The 23,045-nt window shown below is 47.8% G+C and overlaps 1 protein-coding gene across 3 annotated transcripts in view; it reads right to left on the bottom strand.

Moving 5' to 3' along the window:
• The window catches only part of chd6 (chromodomain helicase DNA binding protein 6), a 338,615-nt gene that overhangs the window by 54,659 nt on the left and 260,911 nt on the right, over positions 1 to 23,045 (bottom strand). For all 3 annotated transcript variants that reach the window (XM_072515378.1, XM_072515377.1, XM_072515379.1), the window contains 6 exons: positions 15,953 to 16,208; positions 13,589 to 13,799; positions 12,463 to 12,658; positions 11,091 to 11,255; positions 4,927 to 5,106; positions 3,299 to 3,409 (listed from right to left, as the gene is read on the bottom strand). In XM_072515378.1, coding sequence (XP_072371479.1) covers positions 3,299 to 3,409; positions 4,927 to 5,106; positions 11,091 to 11,255; positions 12,463 to 12,658; positions 13,589 to 13,799; positions 15,953 to 16,208 — 1,119 coding nt within the window. The remainder of the gene's footprint in view (positions 1 to 3,298; positions 3,410 to 4,926; positions 5,107 to 11,090; positions 11,256 to 12,462; positions 12,659 to 13,588; positions 13,800 to 15,952; positions 16,209 to 23,045) is intronic.

The following is a 23,045-nucleotide window of genomic DNA, read 5'->3' as shown; positions in this document are numbered from 1 at the left end:
AGGGCAGCACGGTAGCATTGTGGATAGCACAATTGCTTCACAGCTCCAAGGTCCCAGGTTCGATTCCGGCTTGGGTCACTGTCTGTGTGGAGTCTGCACATCCTCCCCGTGTGTGCGTGGGTTTCCTCCGGGTGCTCCGGTTTCCTCACACAGTCCAAAGATGTGCAGGTTAGGTGGATTGGCCATGATAAATTGCCCTTCGTGTCCAAAATTGCCCTCAGTTTTGGATGGGGTTACTGGGTTATGGGGATAGGGTGGAGGTGTGGACTTTGGGTAGGGTGCTCTTTCCAGGAGCCGGTGCAGGTTCGATGGGCCGAATGGCCTCCTTCTGCACTGTAAATTCTATGAAAAAAAATATATAAAAGTGATGCGTGTTTTGATAATGCCTTTAAAGATGATGGCCGTGATTCTCCGAAATCCCGGCCAAGTGTTGGCGCCTGCGCCAAACCGGCGCCTGCGCCAAACCGGCGCGAGTGACACTGGCATTAACGGGCCTCCAGGCCCAGGCATTCACCTCTTCCTCGGGCTAGAACGGCGTCAGAGTGCTGTGCTCTGGCGTCGGAAACCGGCCTGCCACAGGTCCACGCATGTGCGCCACAAAACCGTCTCCGCAACGGCCCCCGGGTAATATGGCGGAACTAGACAGGGGCCTGGCGCGGAGGAGCATAGGCCCTCCTCGGAATGAGCCCGCCCGCCGATCGGTTGTCCCCGGTCGCGGACCTGGGCACCATGGATGCCCCCCCCTCCAAGAGTCGGCGCCCCCGCCAGGACGGTCCCCGCAGCCAGAACAGAGAGGTCCCGCTGGGTAGGGCCATACGCAAAAGTTGGCCCGTCGACTGGGGGGAAATCGCCATGGGGGGGGGCGCTTTCAACGGCCCCCGGCCGGTGCCGTGATGACCGTGTCGGCGCGATTGCAATCGGGATTCGCGCCCCCCCCCAGCGATTCTCCGGCCTGGCACAGGATCAGAGAATCCCGGCCGATGCTTTTTACTCTCAGATATCAGTAAGATGTGTGCGCCTGCTCGGTCTAGGGAGCAGGAGGGGACAAGCAGAGTGCAGGGAAAACAGAGCATGTCTGCTCACTTACTATTGACCACATCGGGAAAGGCAGACCCAAAATTTCCAATTGAATCCAGGAGGAATTCGGTCCCTCACCTGTATGGCTGGCCCTCTGTCACAGATCCCTGGAAGGTCTCTTTACATCGTCACTGAGCTAGATACGGAACTTTTAAACCTCATACCCTGTCAATAAGATCAACTTCCCATATCTTAGCATCTCCACAGGTTCCACTTGATTCAGTTATTCCCATGCTCCCCTCACTGGCCTCCGTCCCAATCTACACTCCATAATGTCCAACTTTTCCAAAATATAACCACTCATTTCCTGCCCTACAATAAGTCAGTCATGCTCACCAATCACTCCTGTCCTTGTTGAGCTATATCGGTCTCCTGACTTTTAACTCATTAAATTGAAAGTAATGACTGAGTAATAGAAATAGGAGTAGGCTATTTGGTCCACCGAGCCTACTCCACCTCTCAATAAGTTCATAGCTAAACTTCTATATTAATCTAATTGCCTGCCCCATTCCTATATCCAGCAATTTCCGACTCCACTGTCCAAAAATCTATCAACACATCTCCAGTATATTCAATGATTAGCATCAACAGCCCCGTAGGGTAGAGAATCCCAACAATTCACAACCTTCGGAATGACGAAATCTCTCATCAATCCAAAACGGTCGACCCCTTATTCTGAAATTAGGACCCAAGTTGCAGACCTGCAGTGAAGAGAAATAACTTCTTCCCATCTACCTGATCTAGTTCTTGAAGAATTTTATATGTATCAATGAGGGCATGTTTCATTTGTGCAAATCCCAGGGAATTCAGTTAACAACTAAATCCCAAGGAATATCGTCCCTTTCCACTCAATCTCTCATCATCCCAGGAATCAGTCTAGCGATCCTTTACTGCACGTTCTGTAAGGCATGAAAATCCTTCCTTCAGCAAAGAGGCCCTAACTGTGCACCGTACTCTCGGTCTCTCCAAAGTGCAATCTTATCGAGACTTCCTTACTCTTCCAGTACAGGCTAGCATGCCATCTGTCTTCCAATCTTGTCCTCAGATGCCCCACAACCTTGCTCCACCCAATTCTCCACCACTACTCTCCCTCTAAAACCTCATGTCCTCTGAGCTTCTTTCCACCCCAACATTTGCAGCAGGAGCTTTCAGGCAGCTGTTCTCAGGCAATCCACTCCAGCCTACTCCACCCACCACCCCCTTTCCCAGCTTTAGTTCATACTAAAAAAATACGCCAACAATTCTGTCTGAAAAATGTCCTTCAGATACAGTCAAATGAATGAGCAGTTTATTTGGTTAACTAGTTGAGGGAGAAATGTAACTCTTTTTCTTCCAAGTAGATTTTCAATGCCCACGTGAACAGGCAAATGGAGCACTCATTTAACATTTCATATAAAGGCTATAAACAAACTGTGCCATAGCCTGCCTCAATACCTTTCACTGCAAATGTACAGTACCATTACACTTAACAAACAACTTTAAAAAAAACTTGTGGATGTTGATGTCACTGATCAGGGCAGCATTTACTGCCCACTCCTAATTGGCAATTAGGCCGAACTGTGACATTCAGACCATTTCGGAGGGCAGTTAGGAGGCAACCACATTGCCGTGGTCTGTAAGCCAGACCGGGTAAGGACAGCAGATTTCCTTCCCTAAATTTCTATAACAATCCAGTACTTTCATGGTCAACATTATGGATACTAGCTTTTTAATTCAGATTTTGTTATTAACTGAATTTAAATTCTATGCTGGGGTTTGAAACCATGTCTCCAAGGCTCTGGATTATTGGTCCAGTATCATAACCACTATGCTGCTATAATAAATGCAAAATACTGATGATGGAAATCTGAAATAAGATCAGAAAATACTGGGAAAAGTCAGCAAGTTAGGCAGCATTTGTAGCGAGAAACACAGTTAACATTATTAGTTCGTATAAGCTCAGAAGAGCCACACAGACTCAAAATGTTAACTGTGTTTCTCCAGGTGGGCCAGTACAGAGGTCAGCTGGGGACTGGCCTCAGCATTATTTTTTAGCATTCTGACTAACCCTGCATTTATAAAGGTTTTTGAGATAATGACATTCTATAGTGTAGATGGGCTTTAGAGTGGTTTCACAGGTCGGTGCAACATCGAGGGCCCAAGGGCCTGTACTGCGCTGTCATGTTCTATGTTCTATGTATGAACCCCTTGTCCAAGACGAACACTAATGAAAACCACTTACTTTTCCATTTTTCAACTCAATATCCAGCTCGGCAATTTTGGCCCATTTCTGCCAGAAGTTGGGATCATCTAAAGAGATATCAGTTCTATTCCCTGAAGCCACGAAACTGGCCTGGAGCAGAAAAAATTACAGCACAGATCGGAGGTGATTTTTAAAAAAACAAAAACAGTTCTTTGTCCTTGTAAAGACTACTAGTAATGAATACATATAAAAAGCATCTGCAAATGATAATAAAATGACTTCACCGGGGCACAATCGTAGACTTACAAAGGAATGCCTGAATTAACAAATTGCTTGGGTCATGGTGTGGTGCTTGAAGGCAAATGTATTTAACAGCATGGTGAAAGCAGACCTGAACTATCACATTGAGCACGAGGTGAGGTAGAATTAGAACTTCCTGACCCAACATTGAGGTGCAGAGGGAACCAATGCTGACGGTTCAACATAATGGATCTCAAAATGATCCTAGATTATATCATGGTACGCAGGAATAGGGACTGATGCTGGATTGGCAGAATCTCTTGCATCATGTAGCCTCACAGTAAACTATGGTCAGGGAACTCGATGAGTCCTGTCTGAGGAACACTCCCTTTCTCCCAAGGGACAAATGATCACTGCATATGAGACGTGCCGTCAAACTACTTAATTAAGGCTCTAATGTGTTAATTAAACGGAGGAAATAAGTTACGTTTTCAAAATGAATTTCTTCTTTCTACTGTTCCCGCTCGCCTCATGGGAATGACTTAAAAACACTTCCACTAGTTGGGGAATCAATGGCGAGATGTCAACAATTTAAAATAATCACAGAGTGAGGAGAGAGATTAGGAGAAATGTCTGTACAGAGTTATTGGAGCATGAAACTGTTTACCATAACAAGGGTATGGGGAGAGAGTGGCCATGACATTTGTTTGGGATAACTCTAACAAAGAGCCGGCACAGACACGATGGGATGAATGATCTCTTTGCGTGCTGTAAATATCTGTAGTTCTGCACTGCTATGGTAAGATTCTGAAACATCTCTAGCCTTCACCCAAGTAGGCAATCACTGTGGATGAGGTGAGAAAATTCGACAGTGAATGTTGGCAGGTCATTCAATCGTGGGGAAGGTGAGAGAAATGGGGAACATAGTACCAGAGACCAACCATCCAATGCCCACAGCAGAATTCTTTTCAGCTTCAGTCACTGGATAGTGTGAAGAGCTGGAATGCTGGCTGACTGGCGGCTCCACTGTCCCATACTAAGACACAAACTAGAGGGTTATATCACCTTTAGATACCTCGGGAATCGGGACAGCAAGAGACCAAAATCAAACTCAATCGTTTTCTGTATTGCAAGGTTCAGTAGCACAATGCGCAATTCTCTCAATCAGCACAACAGCAACTGCGATTTCCTGAGATTCTGTTTCCTCTTGCAATAATACGAGTAGATATAATATTTTATTCATTCCTGTCTTACCAGTCACCAGCTGCAGAACCTGCTATGAACAGGGCATACTGGAAATCAGGATCGGGTTAGTCACCTTCCGCGAGAGAAAAGCAGGTCAATGATTTCCGAACATATGAAATAGGAGCAGGCGGAGGCCATCTTAAATGGGGTGTGTAAAGCTGTGATGGAAAGTTGCTACTGACCTTTGCAAATGTGGAGCCCTTCCCTTCCGATTCAATGGTAATAGTGCGAGTTCGTCGAAGAAGTATCTGATCAATGTCTTCTTCACAAAATTTTGATCCTTCATCCTCCTCATCCATCAGGGCTCCATATGCTCCTTTACGAAGGAGATCTTCTACTTCGATCTTCGACAATGGCTGCACCTGCACAAGCACAGGAAAACATCCAGACTTCAGGTGTCACAGTTGCAATCAACTCAAAGTCTCACACCACCTTGACTTGGGACACATAACTGCTTTCCTTCACCTGGAACTCTCCCCCTAATAGCACCCCGGCTGCACCAATGAGACTACAGCAGTTTAACACTGGCACGGTAGCAGTGGTTAGCACTGTTGCTTCACAGTGCCAGGGTCCCAGGTTCGATTCCTGGCTGTGCGGAGTCTGCGCGTTCTTCCCGTGTCTGCGTGGGTTTCCTCCGGGTGCTCCAGTTTGCTCCCACAGGTCCCGAAAGACGTGCTGTTAGGTAATTGGATGTTGTGAATTCTCCCTCTGTGTACCCGAACAGGCGCCGGAGTGTGGCGACTAGGGGATTTTCACAGTAACTTCATTGCAATGTTAATGTAAGCCTACTTGTGACACTAAAGATTATATTATTATAAGGCTGCAAACCATCACTTTCTCAAGGTCGATTTGGGATGGAAAATAAATGCTCACTGCCAGCAAGACCAACATCCCATAAATGAATAAATAAAAATAGCAAACAGTCCTGAACACCAAGGAAGCCAACTGGGAAATAATTGGGAACTGAAAAGCGGAGTAACAGGTGTGGAGGGATGTCACAAGAAAATGTTTCCCTCAGCTTACTTTTCCAATCCAAATAGCTTCACTTTCTGTAACGGAGAGAACCAGTAGTTGGATGAGATGCTCACGGACTCCGCACAATGGCACTGGAATCAGTGGTTACGCAATTCAGTGTAAAGCATCAAACAGAATGGTAATAGGCATCTGCCCACACTCTCTATCTACCCACATTCTGTGTCTGTCTCCTGGGAACATTTGATGGAACTTTACCGAGGAAGCTTTACTCTGTATCTAACCCCCTGTTGTACCTGTCCAGGGAGTATTTGATAGGGACAGTGTAGAGGGAGCTTTACTCTGTATCTAACCCCCTGTTGTACCTGTCCTGGGAGTATTTGATAGGGACAGTGTAGAGGGAGCTTTACTCTGTATCTAACCCCGTGCTGTACCTGTCCTGGGAGTGTTTGATGGGGCCAGTGTAGAGAGAGCTTTACTCTGTATCTAACCGAGTGCTGTACCTGTCCTGGGAGTGTTTGATGGGGACAGTGTAGAGGGAGCTTTACTGTGTATCTAACCCCGTGCTGTACCTGTCCTGGGAGTATTTGATAGGGACAGTGTAGAGGGAGCTTTACTCTGTATCTAACCCCGTGCTGTACCTGTCCTGGGAGTGTTTGATGGGGACAGTGTAGAGGGAGCTTTACTCTGTATCTAACCCCTTGCTGTACCTGTCCTGGGAGTGTTTGATGGGGACAGTGTAGAGAGAGCTTTATTCTGTATCTAACCCCGTGCTGTACCTGTCCTGGGAGTGTTTGATGGGGACAGTGTAGAGGGAGCTTTACTCTGTATCTAACCCCGTGCTGTACCTGTCCTGGGAGTATTTGATAGGGACAGTGTAGAGGGAGCTTTACTCTGTATCTAACCCCGTGCTGTACCTGTCTTGGGAGTGTTTGATGGGGACAGTGTAGAGGGAGCTTTACTCTGTATCTAACCCCGTGCTGTACCTGTCCTGGGAGTGTTTGATGGGGACAGTGTAGAGGGAGCTTTACTCTGCATCTAACCCCGTGCTGTACCGGTCCTGGGAGTGTTTGATGGGGACAGTGTAGAGGGAGCTTTAATCTGTATCTAACCTTGAGTCGGGCAGCACGGTAGCATAGTGGATAGCACAGTTGCTTCACAGCTCCAGAGTTCCAGGTTCAATTCCCGGCTGGGTCACTGTCTGTGCGGAGTCTGCACGTTCTCCCCGTGTGTGCGTGGGTTTCCTCCGGGTGCTCCGGTTTCCTCCCACAGTCCAAAGATGTGCAGGTTAGGTGAATTGCCCTTTGTATCCAAAAAATGTTAAGTGGGGGTTACTGGCATCGGGTAGATACGTGGGCTTCAGTTGGGTGCTCTTTTTAAGGGCCGGTGCAGACTCGATGGGCCGAATGGCCTCCTTCTGCACCGTAAATTCTATGATTCTATGAACCCTGCGCTGTATCTGTCCTGGGACTGTTTGATGGAGACAGTGCAGAGGGAGCTTTACTCTGTATCTAACCCCGTGCTGTCCCTGTCCTGGGAGTGTTTGATGGGGACAGTGTCGAGGGAGCTTTACTCTGTATCTAACCCCGTGCTGTACCTGTCCTGGGAGTGTTTGATGGGGACAGTGTAGAGGGAGCTTTACTCTGTATCTACCCCGCGCTGTACCTGTCCTGGGAGTGTTTGATGGGGACAGTGCAGAGGGAGCTTTACTCTGTATCTAACCCCGTGCTGCACATGTCCTGGGAGTGTTTGATGGGGACAGTGTAGAGGGAGCTTTACTCTGTATCTAATCCCGTGCTGTCCCTGTCCTGGGAGTGTTTGATGGGGACAGTGTAGAGGGAGCTTTACTCTGTATCTACCCCGCGCTGTACCTGTCCTGGGAGTGTTTGATGGCGACAGTGCAGAGGGAGCTTTACTCTGTATCTAACCCCGTGCTGTACATGTCCTGGGAGTGTTTGATGGGGACAGTGTAGAGGGAGCTTTACTCTGTATCTAACCCCGTGCTGTACCTGGCCTGGGGGTGTTTGATGGGGACTGTGCAGAGGAAGCTTTACTCTGTATCTAACCCCGTGCTGTACCTGTCCTGGGAGTAACAAAGAACAAAGAAATGTACAGCACAGGAACAGGCCCTTCGGCCCTCCAAGCCCGTGCCGACCATGCTGCCCGACTAAACTACAATCTTCATCACTTCCTGGGTCCGTATCCCTCTATTCCCATCCTATTCATGTATTTGTCAAGATGCCGCTTAAATGTCACTATCGTCCCTGCTTCCACCACCTCCTCCGGTAGCGAGTTCCAGGCACCCACTACCCTCTGCGTAAAAAACTTGCCTCGTACATCTACTCTAAACCTTGCCCCTCTCACCTTAAACCTATGCCCCCTAGTAATTGGCCCCTCTACCCTGGGGAAAAGCCTCTGACTATCCACTCTTGTCTATGCCCCTCATAATTTTGTAGACCTCTATCAGGTCTCCCCCAACCTCCTTCGTTCCAGTGAGAACAAACCGAGTTTATTCAACCGCTCCTCATAGCTAATGCCCTCCATACCAGGCAACATTCTGGTAAATCTCTTCTGCACCCTCTCTAAAGCCTCCACATCCTTCTGGTAGTGTGGCGACCAGAATTGAACACTATACTCCAAGTGTGGCCTAACTAAGGTTCTATACAGCTGCAACATGACTTGCCAATTCTTATACTCAATGCCCCGGCCAATGAAGGCAAGCATGCCATATGCCTTCTTGACTACCTTCTCCACCTGTGTTGCCCCTTTCAGTGACCTGTGGACCTGTACACCTAGATCTCTTTGACTTTCAATACTCTTGAGGGTTCTACCATTCACTGTATATTCCCTACCTGCATTAGACCTTCCAAAATGCATTACCTCACATTTGTCCGGATTAAACTCCATCTGCCATCTCTCCGCCCAAGTCTCCAAACAATCTAAATCCTGCTGTGTCCTCTGACAGTCCTCATCGCTATCCGCAATTCCACCAACCTTTGTGTCGTCTGCAAACTTACTAATCAGACCAGTTACATTTTCCTCCAAATCATTTATATATACTACAAAGAGCAAAGGTCCCAGCACTGATCCCTGTGGAACACCACTGGTCACAGCCCTCCAATTAGAAAAGCATCCTTCCATTGCTACTCTCTGCCTTCTATGACCTCGCCAGTTCTGTATCCACCTTGCCAGCTCCCCCCTGATCCCGTGTGACTTCACCTTTTGTACTAGTCTACCATGAGGCACCTTGTCAAAGGCCTTACTGACGTCCATATAGACAACATCCACTGCCCTACCTGCATCCATCATCTTAGTGACCGCCTCGAAAGACTATCAAGTTAGTGAGACACGACCTCCCCTTCACAAAACCGTGCTGCCTCTCACTAATACGTCCATTTGCTTCCAAATGGGAGTAGATCCTGTCTCGAAGAATTCTCTCCAGTAATTTCCCTACCACTGAAGTAAGGCTCACCGGCCTGTAGTTCCCTGGATTATCCTTGCTACCCTTCTTAAACAGAGGAACAACATTGGCTATTCTCCAGTCCTCCGGGACATCCCCTAAAGACAGTGAGGATCCAAAGATTTGTGTCAAGGCCTCAGCAATTTCCTCTCCAGCCTCCTTCAGTATTCTGGGGTAGATCCCATCAGGTCCTGGGGACTTATCTACCTTAATATTTTTTAAGACACCCAACACCTCATCTTTTTGGATCTCAATGTGACCCAGGCTATCTACACACCCTTCTCCAGACTCAACATCTACCAATTTCTTCTCTTTGGTGAATACTGATGCAAAGTATTCATTTAGTACCTCGCCCATTTCCTCTGGCTCCACACATAGATTCCCTTGCCTATCCTTCAGTGGGCCAACCCTTTCCCTGGCTACCCTCTTGCTTTTTATGTACGTGTAAAAAGCCTTGGGATTTTCCTTAACCCTATTTGCCAATGACTTTTCATGACCCCTTCTAGCCCTCCTGACTCCTTGCTTAAGTTCCTTCCTACTTTCCTTATATTCCACACATGCTTCGTCTGTTCCCAGCTTTTTAGCCCTGACAAATGCCTCCTTTTTCTTTTTGACGAGGCCTAAAATATCTCTCGTTATCCAAGGTTCCCGAAAATTGCCGTATTTATCCTTCTTCCTCACAGGAACATGCCGGTCCTGAATTCCTTTCAACTGACACTTGAAAGCCTCCCACATGTCAGATGTTGATTTGCCCTCAAACATCCGCCCCCAATCTATATTCTTCAGTTCCCGCCTAATATTGTTATAATTAGCCTTCCCCCAATTTAGCACATTCATCCTAGGACCACTCTTATCCTTGTCCACCAGTACTTTAAAACTTACTGAATTGTGGTCACTGTTACCGAAATGCTCCCCTACTGAAACATCTACCACCTGGCCGGGCTCATTCCCCAATACCAGGTCCAGTACCGCCCCTTCCCTAGTTGGACTGTCTACATATTGTTTTAAGAAGCCCTCCTGGATGCTCCTTACAAACTCCGCCCCGTCTAAGCCCCTGGCACTAAGTGAGTCCCAGTCAATATTGGGGAAGTTGAAGTCTCCCATCACCACAACCCTGTTGTTTTTACTCTTTTCCAAAATCTGTCTACCTATCTGCTCCTCTATCTCCCGCTGGCTGTTGGGAGGCCTGTAGTAAACCCCCAACATTGTGACTGCACCCTTCTTATTCCTGATCTCTACCCATATAGCCTCACTGCCCTCTGAGGTGTCCTCCCGCAGTACAGCTGTGATATTCTCCCGAACCAGTAGCGCAACTCCGCCTCCCCTTTTACATCCCCCTCTATCCCGCCTGAAACATCTAAATCCTGGAACGTTTAGCTGCCAATCCTGCCCTTCCCTCAACCAGGTCTCTGTAATAGCAACAACATCATAGTTCCAAGTACTAATCCAAGCTCTAAGTTCATCTGCCTTACCCGTAATACTTCTTGCATTAAAACATATGCACTTCAGGCCACCAGACCCGCTGTGTTCAGCAACTTCTCCCTGTCTGCTCTACCTCAGAGCCCCACTGTCCCTATTCCCTAGTTCTCCCTCAATGCTCTCACCTTCTGACCTATTGCTCCCGTGCCCACCCCCCTGCCATACTAGTTTAAACCCTCCTGTGTGACACTCGCGAACCTCGCGGCCAGGAGTGTTTGATGGGGACAGTGTAGAGGGAGCTTTACTCTGTATCTAACCCCGTGCTGTACCTGTCCTGGGAGTGTTTGAAGGGGATAGTGTAGAGGGAGCTTTAACTTGTGCTGTATTTCAACTGGGGCAGAACTGAAAGCCATTCCAATCTCAGCATCATGATTCCACCTGAGCAAGCGCATGCTTTCCAAAAGATGATGTGATTTCAGTGGCAAGGTACTTTACCCCATTAGTGTTTCCTTTGCGATTCATTGCTTGCAGTACAGCTCTGTCGAGACCCAGCTTGAGACTGGCCTTGTCGAACATCTCTCGCTCATACGAGTTGCGAGTTATGAGGCGATACACTTGAACTGCTTTATTCTGTCCTATCCGGTGACATCGGGCCTGAGCCTGGAAACAAAGGAAAGGAGCAAAACTGTTCAGGTAGAGGTCGTCTCTTAAAGACAGAAAATCACTAAATACCACAAGACAAATGATTCAATATACCAAGCAATACAATGCCTGGGCCATCCTCTGATCGGAATTTTCCTAGCTTCATTTGCTGCCTGTACTGTGACACCATTTCTAAAATGGTTGTTTCAATCAGGAGGGGTATAAGATTATTGTAGTTCGGGACAGGTAGGCAGGCAGAAGAATCAAGCAACGGGCTTTACTACTGATGATGGATTTGAGAAACCCTCCAAAAACTAATGAAAGTGCCTCAAAGTTACTACTTGGTGAAGTTAGGATATAGGAACCCATTGGAAGCAGGGAGCAACTGTGGATTATTTGCTGAAAGGTCGAATTCCGTGGAGAGTGTAATGGGTGAGAAATATACAAGGGGAATGTCATATTCTGTAGTTCAACTACAAGTTGCCTAAATTTTTTTTAAAAAATGTTCAATAACAGTGTATTTTTAGTCGTGTTACAGTAAAAGTCGTAAAACTCTGTTTGTCTCTGCACATGATGTGGAGATGCCGGCGTTGGACTGGGGTGGGCACAGTAAGAAGTCTTACAACACCAGGTTAAAGTCCAACAGGTTTGTTTCAAATCACTAGCTTTCGGAGCGCTGCTCATTTACCCGAGGAAGGAGCTGCGCTCCGAAAGCTAGTGATTCGAAACAAATCTGTTGGGACTTTAACCTGATGTTGTAAGACTTCTTACTACTACTCTCTCTACACAGATGCTGCCAGACCTGTTGAGCATTTCAAGCATTTCCTTTGTTTATTTCTGATTTTAAGTATTTGCAATATAGTAATGCCAACAACTTGCCTCATGACTCCTAAATAATAAGCCCATATTGTAACTTTTAATCCCTCATTATAATTAGCCTTATTACTTCTCTTTTGTTTTTACGAATTAAAGAATCATCAATTAGTAATTCTCCTTTGTGGACTAATTGAATGTGTTTACAGCAAGCAAATCTATTGGAAATCCCTAAAGGTTTTCACAGGCTACAATTATTCCAGAGGCTACACCACATTGAGTTTCAATAAATGCTCAGTGCAGAGGATTAGTGATGGAAGCAGAGTGCAGTGTCTGTTCAGCTCGAAGGGCAGATCAATTAGCACCAGTCCCAGTGGAGAAACTTCTCAGTGGAGCTGACTGTGAGACTCACCTGCAGGTCATTCTGTGGGTTCCAATCTGAATCGAAGATGATACAAGTGTCTGCCGCAGTAAGGTTGATACCAAGGCCTCCTGCTCTGGTGCAGAGCAGGAACACAAAGCGGTCGGAGTCTGGTTTGGAGAAGCGGTCGATTGCAGCCTGTCTCAGGTTCCCCCTTACCCTGCCATCAATGCGCTCATAAGTGTATCTGAAACATTTGGGAATAGACAATGGTTGAATATTTAAACTAGCGTGTTTGTGCTTTGTGGAATCTTACAATAGAGACGGAAACCATTGGGTTCATTGCGCATGTGCCGGGTTATTGAAAAATCTAGCTAATTAGTCCCACTCCCCCGCCCTTTCCCCATAATCCTGCAAATCTATCTAATCTCTTTTGAAAGGTGCTGAATCTGCTTCAAGCATCCCATCAGTTTGCACTAAGGCAGCTCGTGATGGTTGCTTCAATAGCTCCTACCAACAGCAGCAAGGTAATGGGAGCACACCACCTCAAAGTCACACACCATTCCGACTTGGCCAGGTATTATTTATCATTGCTGGGTCAACATACTATCCAGTAGCCAGTGGGAATGACTGGCTAGCCATCAGGAATAGACAATGCTAATATTCACCCCTTTCCCTAACCCAGGGAGGTTCAAATGCTGACTCCAATAAAGTCAAACCCGAGCAAAACTAGGGATTAAATCTCCATGGTTTAATACCGTTATCCGTAGGCAAACAAGGGAGCTACAATCACAACATCTGAATAGGTTGGATACGCTTTTAATTTTTATCAACTTCACAGTGATGAAAAGGACTCGTGTATTTATTTTTTTCCAATCAATTTAGCGTGGCCAATCCACTTACCCGGCACATCTTTGGGTTGTGGGGGTTAGACCCACGAGGACACGGGGAGAATGTGCAGACTCCACACGGACAGTGACCCGGGGCCGGGATTGAACCTGGGCCCTCAGCATCATGTGGCAGCTGTGCTAGCCACTGTGCCACCCTTAAAGGACTCTTTTATAACATAGATCACCAGCCACTCAGAATAATTCTTCATGATGGTCATATGTTTGATGGCTAAGCAATGTGTATAACAGAAGGGTAGCCTGGGCCCAGCATGCAGAGGGGGTCTCACCGTCTGTGGATGAGGTAATCTTCCAGTATGTCCAGGCAGCGCACCATCTGGGAGAAAATCAGCACCTTGTGTCCGCCAGCAATCAGTTTGGGTAACAGTTTGTCGATCAGCACCAATTTACCCGCTGCCTGGATCATGGCCTGCAGCTGAAAATCAGAAGCATCAGCATTGTGCACTTCACGGAATTCATCCAGGATTTTCTCCTCAGCACCTACCAGGAATCAAAATTCAAATTCTGATTAAGCATCTTACCCCCATCGAGAACTTCAGTTCTGTCTCTTGTTATGGAATCCATGCCTCCATGCTCCACTTAACTCTCTCCTCTTTGTTCCTTCTTTATTCCACTTTCCCCATAACCATTCCCCTCGTCTCCCACAAGCATCACTTCAGATTGCCAGGGACTTATAACCACAGCACAGGAGGCCATTCAGCCAATCACACCAATGCTGGCTCTTTGAAAACCTATTCAATTTGTCTCACTTCCCCACCCTTTCCCTACAGCTTCCAACCATTTCCTTTTCAATTATTATTCAATTTTCTTTACATTAGTGTCGAATCCGCTTCCACTGCCCTTGCAGGCAGCACTTTCCAGATCATCATAACTTGCTTATTTTTAAAAAAATATAAATTTAGAGTACCCAATTAATTTTTTCCAATTCAGGGGCAATTTAGTGTGGTCAATCTACCTAACCTGGACATCTTTGGGTTGTGCGGTTGAAACCCACACAGACACGGGGAGAATGTGCAAACTCCACACAGACAGTGACCTGGGGCTAGGATCGAATCCGGGTTCTCAGCGCGTGAGGCAGCAGTGCTAACCACTGTGCCGCCCCCATCATAACTTGTTTAGGAAATTTTTTCACTATCTTTCCTTTGGTTCTTGTGCTAATCACCTTAAAACTGTGCTCTCTGGTTAACAACTGGAAATAATTTCTGCTCATAATTTGAACATCTCTACAAAACCTCTCCTTAACCGTCAACCAAGTAACCATTGTTCATGTGGGCAGTGAATTTTGGCGGAGTGTTTGATCAGTGAGCATCACCGCTAAGCCAGATCGTAATGCCGCCTGACATCCACACACTCGCACCTTCTAACAGGGTGATTAGAGAACAAACAGGAGCTAGAACCATTTCCTACCCGTGTTGGAGATATGAAGGCAGTACTGCCTTTCTGGATAACAACACTAACTAGGGATTGAACCTAGAGTCTTCTACTTTGTATTGCCCAGCTGTACAATGCTCAGTGCATTTAGCCACTGAAACATCAGGAATGACTACTTCCCAAAGTCACTTCTGCATATTGGTAAAACATATCAAGATTTATGGAGCACATAGATGTGCAAAATGTTATTTTGGCTATTTACTTACTAGGAGTGGGCCTTTTCTGGGCCGGCTAGGCAAAACACCACCTTTCCTAACCTCTCCAATCCAGTATCACTGACCCTCTGAACACCAAGGCTTCAGTTTTTAGTGCCAGGACACAGGTACTTTACACGTTCTGAATACAGTTTAGTACTAGAAATTGAAAACATCTTATAAATGTAGTAACGAATTCCAAGGTACTTCTATAGGAGCCATTATCAAATAAAATCTGACTAAATAAGTATGAGGACAGTTGGCTAAAGGCTTGTCAAATATGTAGGCTTCAAGAAGCATCATAAAGGAGAATAGCAAGGAAGAGGGGATTAGGGAAGAATTGCAGCGAAGGAATGTAATAGGGGCTAAACATCTCCCAATCAGACTGCACATGGAATTGAATAGATACCATTCCTTTATACGGCATCAATACACTTGGGTGGAGACAGCTGAAGGCATGGTCACCAATGGGGGAGCAATGAAAATCAGAGATACATTCAGAGACCAAAATTGGAAAAGACAAGATCTCAAAGTATTTTTTTTTTTTTTTAATTTAGAGTACCCAATTAATTTTTTCCAATTAAGGAGCAATTTAGCATGGTTTTGGGTTGTGGGGGCGAAACCCACACAGACACGGGGAGAATATCCACACTCCACCTGAACAGTGACCCAGGGCCGGGATCGAACCTGGGACCTCGGTGCCATGAAGCAGCAGTGCTAACCACTGCGCCACCGTGCTGCCCGGAAGATCTCAGGAAGTGGAGGGGCTGGAGGACTATAAGAAGTAGGAACAGAGGTAGGCCATTCAGCCCATCGAGTCTGTTCTGTGATTCCATGAGATCATGACTGATGTGATGATAATCCTCAATTCCACTTTCCAGCCTTATCCACATAACCCTTGATTAAATGGAGGTTATGGAGATAGGGAGGAGCGAGGATAGGGAGTGATTTGAACAAGTGAATGAGAAGTATTTATACTACAAATTGAGTGTGATACACCGGACTTACCATTGATCAGGTAGGGATGGTTACAGCACTTTCTCAGCTCCATCATGGTATTCAGCAGGTTTGGCATGTTGGCCTGGTTCGCCCCCTTAGCTAAGAAGGTGAAATTCCTTTCCAAGATAGCCCTGTAGTACTTTTTCTGGATGTTGGTTAGTTCCACCTCAATAATGGTCTCCTCTTTCGGAGCCAGGTTTTTTTCCACATCATCCTTCAGTCTTCGCAGCATCATGGGTTTCAGCACTGCCTGCAGCTTCTTCACCTAGAATATGGAAAGGGGCCACGTTAATGACTCAGTCAACAGTAGCCTGCTTGGGCTAACCTTCAAATTGATGTGATCCCAAAGAAGCATTTAACACTTAAATTGGGGAAACTAAACGCAATTTCAAGTAGTAACAACAACAACAAGAACTGAGAAACCCATGCCAAGGGCCGCAATCCGTGGTGCAGGATGCAGTAACGGTTAAAGACTACACTAAGCCAAGAAAGAATGACCAGTTAACAGCAATGGTTGGATTTTCAAAGTTGGTAGGTTGTCTGAAAAAGGTAAAGAGATTCTGGGAAAAGGGGAGACAGAATATGCAATAAAACTTGATTTCAGAGTTACAGAGTGTAAGTCAATATATTTGATGCTTTGGAGGGAAAGGAAAAGAGAGAGGGCATTACCAAAACCATTTGATTTTCAAGATACATGCTAACATACTGAACTTATTTGGATTTGCACTAACACAAAAGTGTGAGGTTAAGAACTCGGATCGGCGGACTTCCGGGTGCGGCGATGACCAGCTAGGTCGCACGTTTCGGCAGCTCCCGGTGGAATGGACTTTTGGGCTCTTGATAGGAGCCCCAACGGCAATTTTAACGGCAAAAAACACTGTGCGATAAACCAGAAGGGAATCCCCCCTGGACACGGATGGAAAAAAGAGAGGAAAGTGGCCGGATTGCGGTGGATCCTCTAGAGCAGCGGCCAGGAAGGCAGGCACAAAGCAAGATGGTGTCGGAAGGAGGCAGCTTAATATGGGGCCCTGACCAACAAGAGTTCCTGCGGCGTTGCGTGGAAGAACTCAAAAAGGAGATGAAGGAGGAGCTGTTGGCCCCGATATTACAAGCGATTGAGGGGCTTAAGGAGGAGCAAAAGACCCAGGAACAGGAGCTTCGGGTCGTGAAGGCAAAGGCTGCTGAGAATGAGGACGACATACAGGGCCTGGTGGTGAAAACGGAGATGCACGAGGCACAACACAAAAGGTGTGTGGAAAGGCTGGAGGTGCTGGAGAATAATGCGAGGAGGAAGAATTTAAGGATTCTTGGTCTTCCTGAAGGTGTAGAAGGGGCGCACGTCGGGGCATATGTGAGCACGATGCTGCACTCGTTAATGGGATCGGAGGCCCCGACGGGTCCGCTGGAGGTGGAGGGAGCCTATCGAGTTATGGCGCGAAGACCGAGGGCTGGAGAAATTCCTCAACCAATAGTGGTGAGATTTCTCCGATATAAGGACAGAGAGATGGTCCTCAGATGGGCAAAGAAAACTCGGAGCAGTAGGTGGGAGAACGCGGTGATCCGCGTATATCAAGATTGGAGTGCGGAGGTGGCGAGAAGCAGGGCAAGCTTTAATCGGGTCAAGGCGGTGCTGCACAAACGGAAGATTAAATTTGGAATGCTGCAACCGGCAAGGCTGTGGGTCACACATCAAGGGAAACACCACTACTTCGAAACGGCAGATGAGGCGTGGACATTTATTGTCGAGGAGAAACTGGAGTGAGCGGGCCATAAAAAGAATGTTTGGGATAAAGTGGGGGGGTGAATATGTGGGATGAAGGGGGGGGAAAAGAGGGAAGAGATAACTTCCCAAGTTGTTAATCCTGCGGCCCTGTAACTTTTCTCTCTTCCCCATGTCGTGGGGGGGGGGAAGATGAGGAGCTGAGGGCGCCGGTCATTGGGGGCGGGGCCAAAAGGGAAGCGCGGGCTTTGTTCCCGCGCTATGGTAATCACGGCGGGAACAGGGAAGCAGGAAGGAGGGGTCCTCGAACAGTGTGAGCCGAGGTCACGAGGGTGAGCCGAGGTCACGAGGGGAAGCCGAGGTCGGCCAGAGTTTGCTGACTTCTGGGAGCAACATGGGGGGTGCAATTACACTAGTTTGGGATCTAGCGGGGGGTTAACTGGGTTGCTGTTGCTGGGGGGGGGGAAGGGGGAGCTGGTAGGTATGGGGGGGGGGGGGGGGGGGGCGCCGCTTGGGGGAGATACGGCTACGTGGGAACCAGTGAGGAGCTGGATTGAAAAAGGAGATGGCTAGTCGTCAAGGGGGGGGGGTGTAAAGAGCCCCCCAACCCGGTTGATCACGTGGAATGTGAGAGGGCTGAACGGGCCGATTAAGAGGGCACGGGTACTCGCACACCTAAAGAAACTTAAGGCAGATGTGGTTATGCTTCAGGAGACGCACCTGAAGCTGATAGGCCAGGTCAGACTACGCAAAGGTTGGGTGGGGCAGGTGTTTCATTCGGGGCTAGACGCAAAAAACAGGGGGGTGGCCATACTAGTGGGGAAGCGGGTAATGTTTGAGGCAAAGACTATCGTGGCGGATAGTGGGGGCAGATACGTGATGGTGAGTGGCAAATTGCAAGGGGAGGCGGTGGTATTAGTGAACGTGTATGCCTCGAACTGGGATGATGCCAACTTTATGAGGCGTATGTTAGGACGAATCCCGGACCTAGAAGTGGGGAAGTTGGTAATGGGTGGAGATTTTAATAGGGTGCTGGACCCAGGGCTGGACAGATCGAGGTCCAGGACCGGAAGGAGGCCGGCTGCAGCTAGGGTGCTTAAGGACTTTATGGAGCAGATGGGAGGAGTAGACCCCTGGAGATTTAGTAGACCTAGGAGCAAGGAGTTTTCGTTTTTCTCCTATGTCCACAAAGTTTATTCACGAATAGATTTTTTTGTTTTGGGAAGGGCACTGATCCCAAAGGTGACGGGGACGGAGTACACGGCTATAGCCATTTCAGATCATGCTCCACATTGGGTGGACCTGGAGATAGGGGAAGAAAAACAACAGTGTCCACCCTGGAGAATGGACATGGGATTATTGGCAGATGAGGGTGTGTGTTTAAGGGTGAGGGGGTGTATTGAAAGGTATTTGGAACTCAATGATAATGGGGAGGTACAGGTGGGAGTGGTCTGGGAGGCGCTGAAGGCAGTGGTTAGAGGGGAGCTGATATCTATTAGGGCACATAAAGGAAAGCAAGAGGGTAGGGAAAGGGAGCGGTTGTTGAAAGAACTTCTGAGGGTGGACAGACAATATGCGGAGGCACCGGAGGAGGGACTGTACAGGGAAAGGCAAAGGCTACATGTAGAATTTGACTTGTTGACTACGGGTAATGCAGAGGCACAATGGAGGAAGGCACAGGGTGTACAGTACGAATACGGGGAGAAGGCGAGCAGGTTGCTGGCCCACCAACTGAGGAAAAGGGGAGCAGCGAGGGAGATAGGGGGGGGGGTGAGAGATGAGGAGGGAGAGATGGAGCGGGGAGCGGAGAGAGTGAATGGAGTGTTCAAGGCATTTTACGAAAGATTATATGAAGCTCAGCCCCCGGATGGGAAGGAGAGAATGATGTGCTTTCTGGATCAGCTGGAATTTCCTAAGGTGGAGGAGCAGGAGAGGGTGGGACTGGGAGCACAGATTGAGACGGAGGAAGTGGTGAAAGGGATTGGGAGCATGCAGGCGGGGAAGGCCCCGGGACCAGACGGATTCCCAGTTGAATTCTATAGGAAATATATGGACTTGCTGGCCCCGCTACTGATGAGAACCTTTAATGAGGCGAGGGAAAGGGGGCAGCTGCCCGCGACTATGTCAGAGGCAACGATATCGCTCCTCCTAAAGAAGGAAAAAGACCCGCTGCAATGCGGGTCCTATAGGCCCATTTCCCTCCTGAATGTGGACGCTAAGATTCTGGCCAAGGTAATGGCAATGAGGATAGAGGATTGTGTCCCGGGAGTGGTTCATGAGGACCAAACTGGGTTTGTGAAGGGGAGACAGCTGAATACAAATATACGGAGGCTGCTAGGGGTAATGATGATGCCCCCACCAGAGGGGGAAGCGGAGATCGTGGTGGCGATGGATGCCGAGAAAGCATTTGATAGAGTGGAGTGGGATTATGTTTGGGAGGTGCTGAGGAGATTTGGTTTTGGGGTTGGGTATATATCAGGTGGGTACAGTTGCTGTATAGGGCCCCGATGGCGAGCGTGGTCACGAATGGACGGGGGTCTGACTATTTTCGGCTCCATAGAGGGACGAGGCAGGGATGTCCTCTGTCCCCGTTATTGTTTGCACTGGCGATTGAACCCCTGGCCATAGCATTGAGGGGTTCCAGGAAGTGGAGGGGAGTACTCAGGGGGGGAGAAGAACACCGGGTATCTCTGTATGCGGATGATTTGTTGCCATATGTGGCGGACCCGGCGGAGGGGATGCCAGAGATAATGCGGATACTTGGGGAGTTTGGGGATTTTTCAGGGTATAAACTGAACACGGGGAAAAGTGAGTTGTTTGTGGTGCATCCAGGGGAGCAGAGCAGAGGGATAGAGGATTTACCGTTGAGGAAGGTAACAAGGGACTTCCGGTACTTGGGGATCCAGATAGCCAAGAATTGGGGTACATTACACAGGCTTAATTTAACGCGGTTGGTGGAACAGATGGAGGAGGACTTTAAGAGATGGGACATGGTGTCCCTGTCATTGGCAGGTAGGGTGCAGGCGGTTAAAATGGTGGTCCTCCCGAGATTCCTTTTTGTGTTTCAGTGCCTCCCGGTGGTGATCACGAAGGCTTTTTCCAAAAGAATCGAGAAGAGTATTATGAGTTTTGTGTGGGCTGGGAAGACCCCAAGAGTGAGGAGGGGATTCTTGCAGCGTAGTAGGGACAGGGGGGGGGCTGGTACTACCGAGCCTAAGTGAGTACTACTGGGCCGCCAACGTTTCAATGGTGTGTAAGTGGATGGGAGAAGGGGAGGGAGCGGCGTGGAAGAGATTGGAGAGGGCGTCCTGCAGGGGGACTAGCCTACAAGCAATGGTGATGGCGCCGTTGCCGTTCTCACCAAAGAAATACACCACAAGCCCGGTGGTGGTGGCTACATTGAAAATTTGGGGGCAGTGGAGACGGCATGGGGGAAGGACGGGAGCTTCGGTGCGGTCCCCGATAAGAAACAATCATAGGTTCGTTCCGGGGAGAATGGATGGGGGATTTGGAGCATGGCAAAGAGCTGGGGTAGTACAACTGAGAGATCTGTTTGTAGATGGGACGTTTGCGAGTCTGGGAGCGCTGATGGAAAAATATGGGTTGCCCCAAGGGAATGCATTTCGGTACATGCAATTGAGGGCTTTCGCGAGGCAACAGGTGAGGGAATTCCCGCAGCTCCCGACGCAGGAGGTGCAGGATAGAGTGATCTCAGAGACATGGGTGGGGGATGGTAAGGTGTCAGACATATACAGGGAAATGAGGGACGAGGGGGAGATCATGGTGGATGAGCTGAAAGGGAAGTGGGAAGGGGAGCTGGGGGAGGAGATTGAGATGGGGCTGTGGGCTGATGCCCTACATAGGGTAAACTCATCGTCCTCGTGTGCCAGGCTAAGCCTGATACAATTTAAGGTGTTACACAGGGCGCATATGACTGGAGCATGGCTCAGTAAATTTTTTGGGGTAGAGGATAGGTGTGCGAGATGCTCAAGAGGCCCAGCGAATCACACCCACATGTTCTGGTCATGCCCGGCACTACAGGGGTTCTGGGTGGGGGTGGCAAAGGTGCTTTCGAAGGTGGTGGGGGTCCGGGTTGAACCAAGCTGGGGGTTGGCTATATTTGGGGTTGCAGAAGAGTCGGGAGTGCAGGAGGCGAGAGAGGCTGACGTGTTGGCCTTTGCGTCCCTAGTAGCCCGGCGCAGGATATTGTTAATGTGGAAGGAAGCCAAACCCCCGGGTGTGGAGACCTGGATAAACGACATGGCAGGGTTTATAAAGTTAGAACGGATTAAGTTTGTGTTAAGGGGTTCGGCTCAGGGGTTCACCAGGCGGTGGCAACCGTTCGTCGATTACCTCACAGAAAGATAGAGGGAATGGAAAAGAAGTAGACAACAGCAGCAACCCAGGGGGGAGGGGGGGGGAATCGAACGGACTCTCAGAGATGTTATTGTATATGTATAATATGTATAGGTAGTTGTTATAGGTAATTGTATATTGGATTGTTGGATTGTATTTTTGGAGAGTATTTATTTTGGACAAGGCAGTTGCCATTCAGTTTTGTTTTTGTTTATATATTATTTATTTATTTGTTTAAAACTGGCCACTGTTATTTATATTGCGTTATTGTTGTGTAAAAGAAACACTACGTACTGTTATGTTTGGCCAAAAATCTTGAATAAAATATATATATTTTTAAAAAAGAACTCGGATCGGCCATCCCATTGAGATGTGGGATCACCACTAACGTTTCAATCTGACCACAAGCCAAGTTCTTTATCACTGCGAACAGCGATGTAATTTTGTTTCACACAAGCTGACTTGGTGTTTGAGACACAAAATAACATGCCTCAAACATCTCAAAGCATTTATGTTTCAAATAAAGCAGACCAATCAGACACAGCATGATCGCTGAAGTTGCAGTGAGATGTTCTGGTGTTGTTGGATAGATGTTGGGAGAATTTCTCTGCTGGTACTATAGCATCTTTTCAGTCAACCCGAAAAGTCAAGAGGAGCCTCAGTTTAACAATCCTATTCAAAGGAAACACCTCTCTCAGTGTTGCAGCAGCAATGTCAGTTTAAATGATATGAAGTCAAAGAATTGGACTACAAGTTTCAATTTTTTAAATTTTTTTTATTAAAGAGTACCTAATTTTTTTTTTCACAATTAAGGGGCAATTTAGTGTGGTCAATCCACCTACCCTGTACATCTTTGAGTTGTGGGGGTGAGACCCACGCAGACACGGGGAGAATGTGCAAACTCCACATGGACAGTGACCCGGGCCCGGGATCGAACCCGGGTCCTCAGTGCCGTGAGGCAGCAGTGCTAACCACTGCGCCACAATAACGCCTCAGAATTGGGCTACAAGTTGGCAAATACCAAGT

The sequence above is a fragment of the Scyliorhinus torazame genome, chromosome 8 (assembly GCF_047496885.1).
Source record: "Scyliorhinus torazame isolate Kashiwa2021f chromosome 8, sScyTor2.1, whole genome shotgun sequence".
In the NCBI taxonomy this organism is placed as follows: Eukaryota; Metazoa; Chordata; class Chondrichthyes; order Carcharhiniformes; family Scyliorhinidae; genus Scyliorhinus; species Scyliorhinus torazame.
Note: the sequence above shows the minus strand (reverse complement) of the source record. Positions and strands in the feature narration are given on the sequence as shown.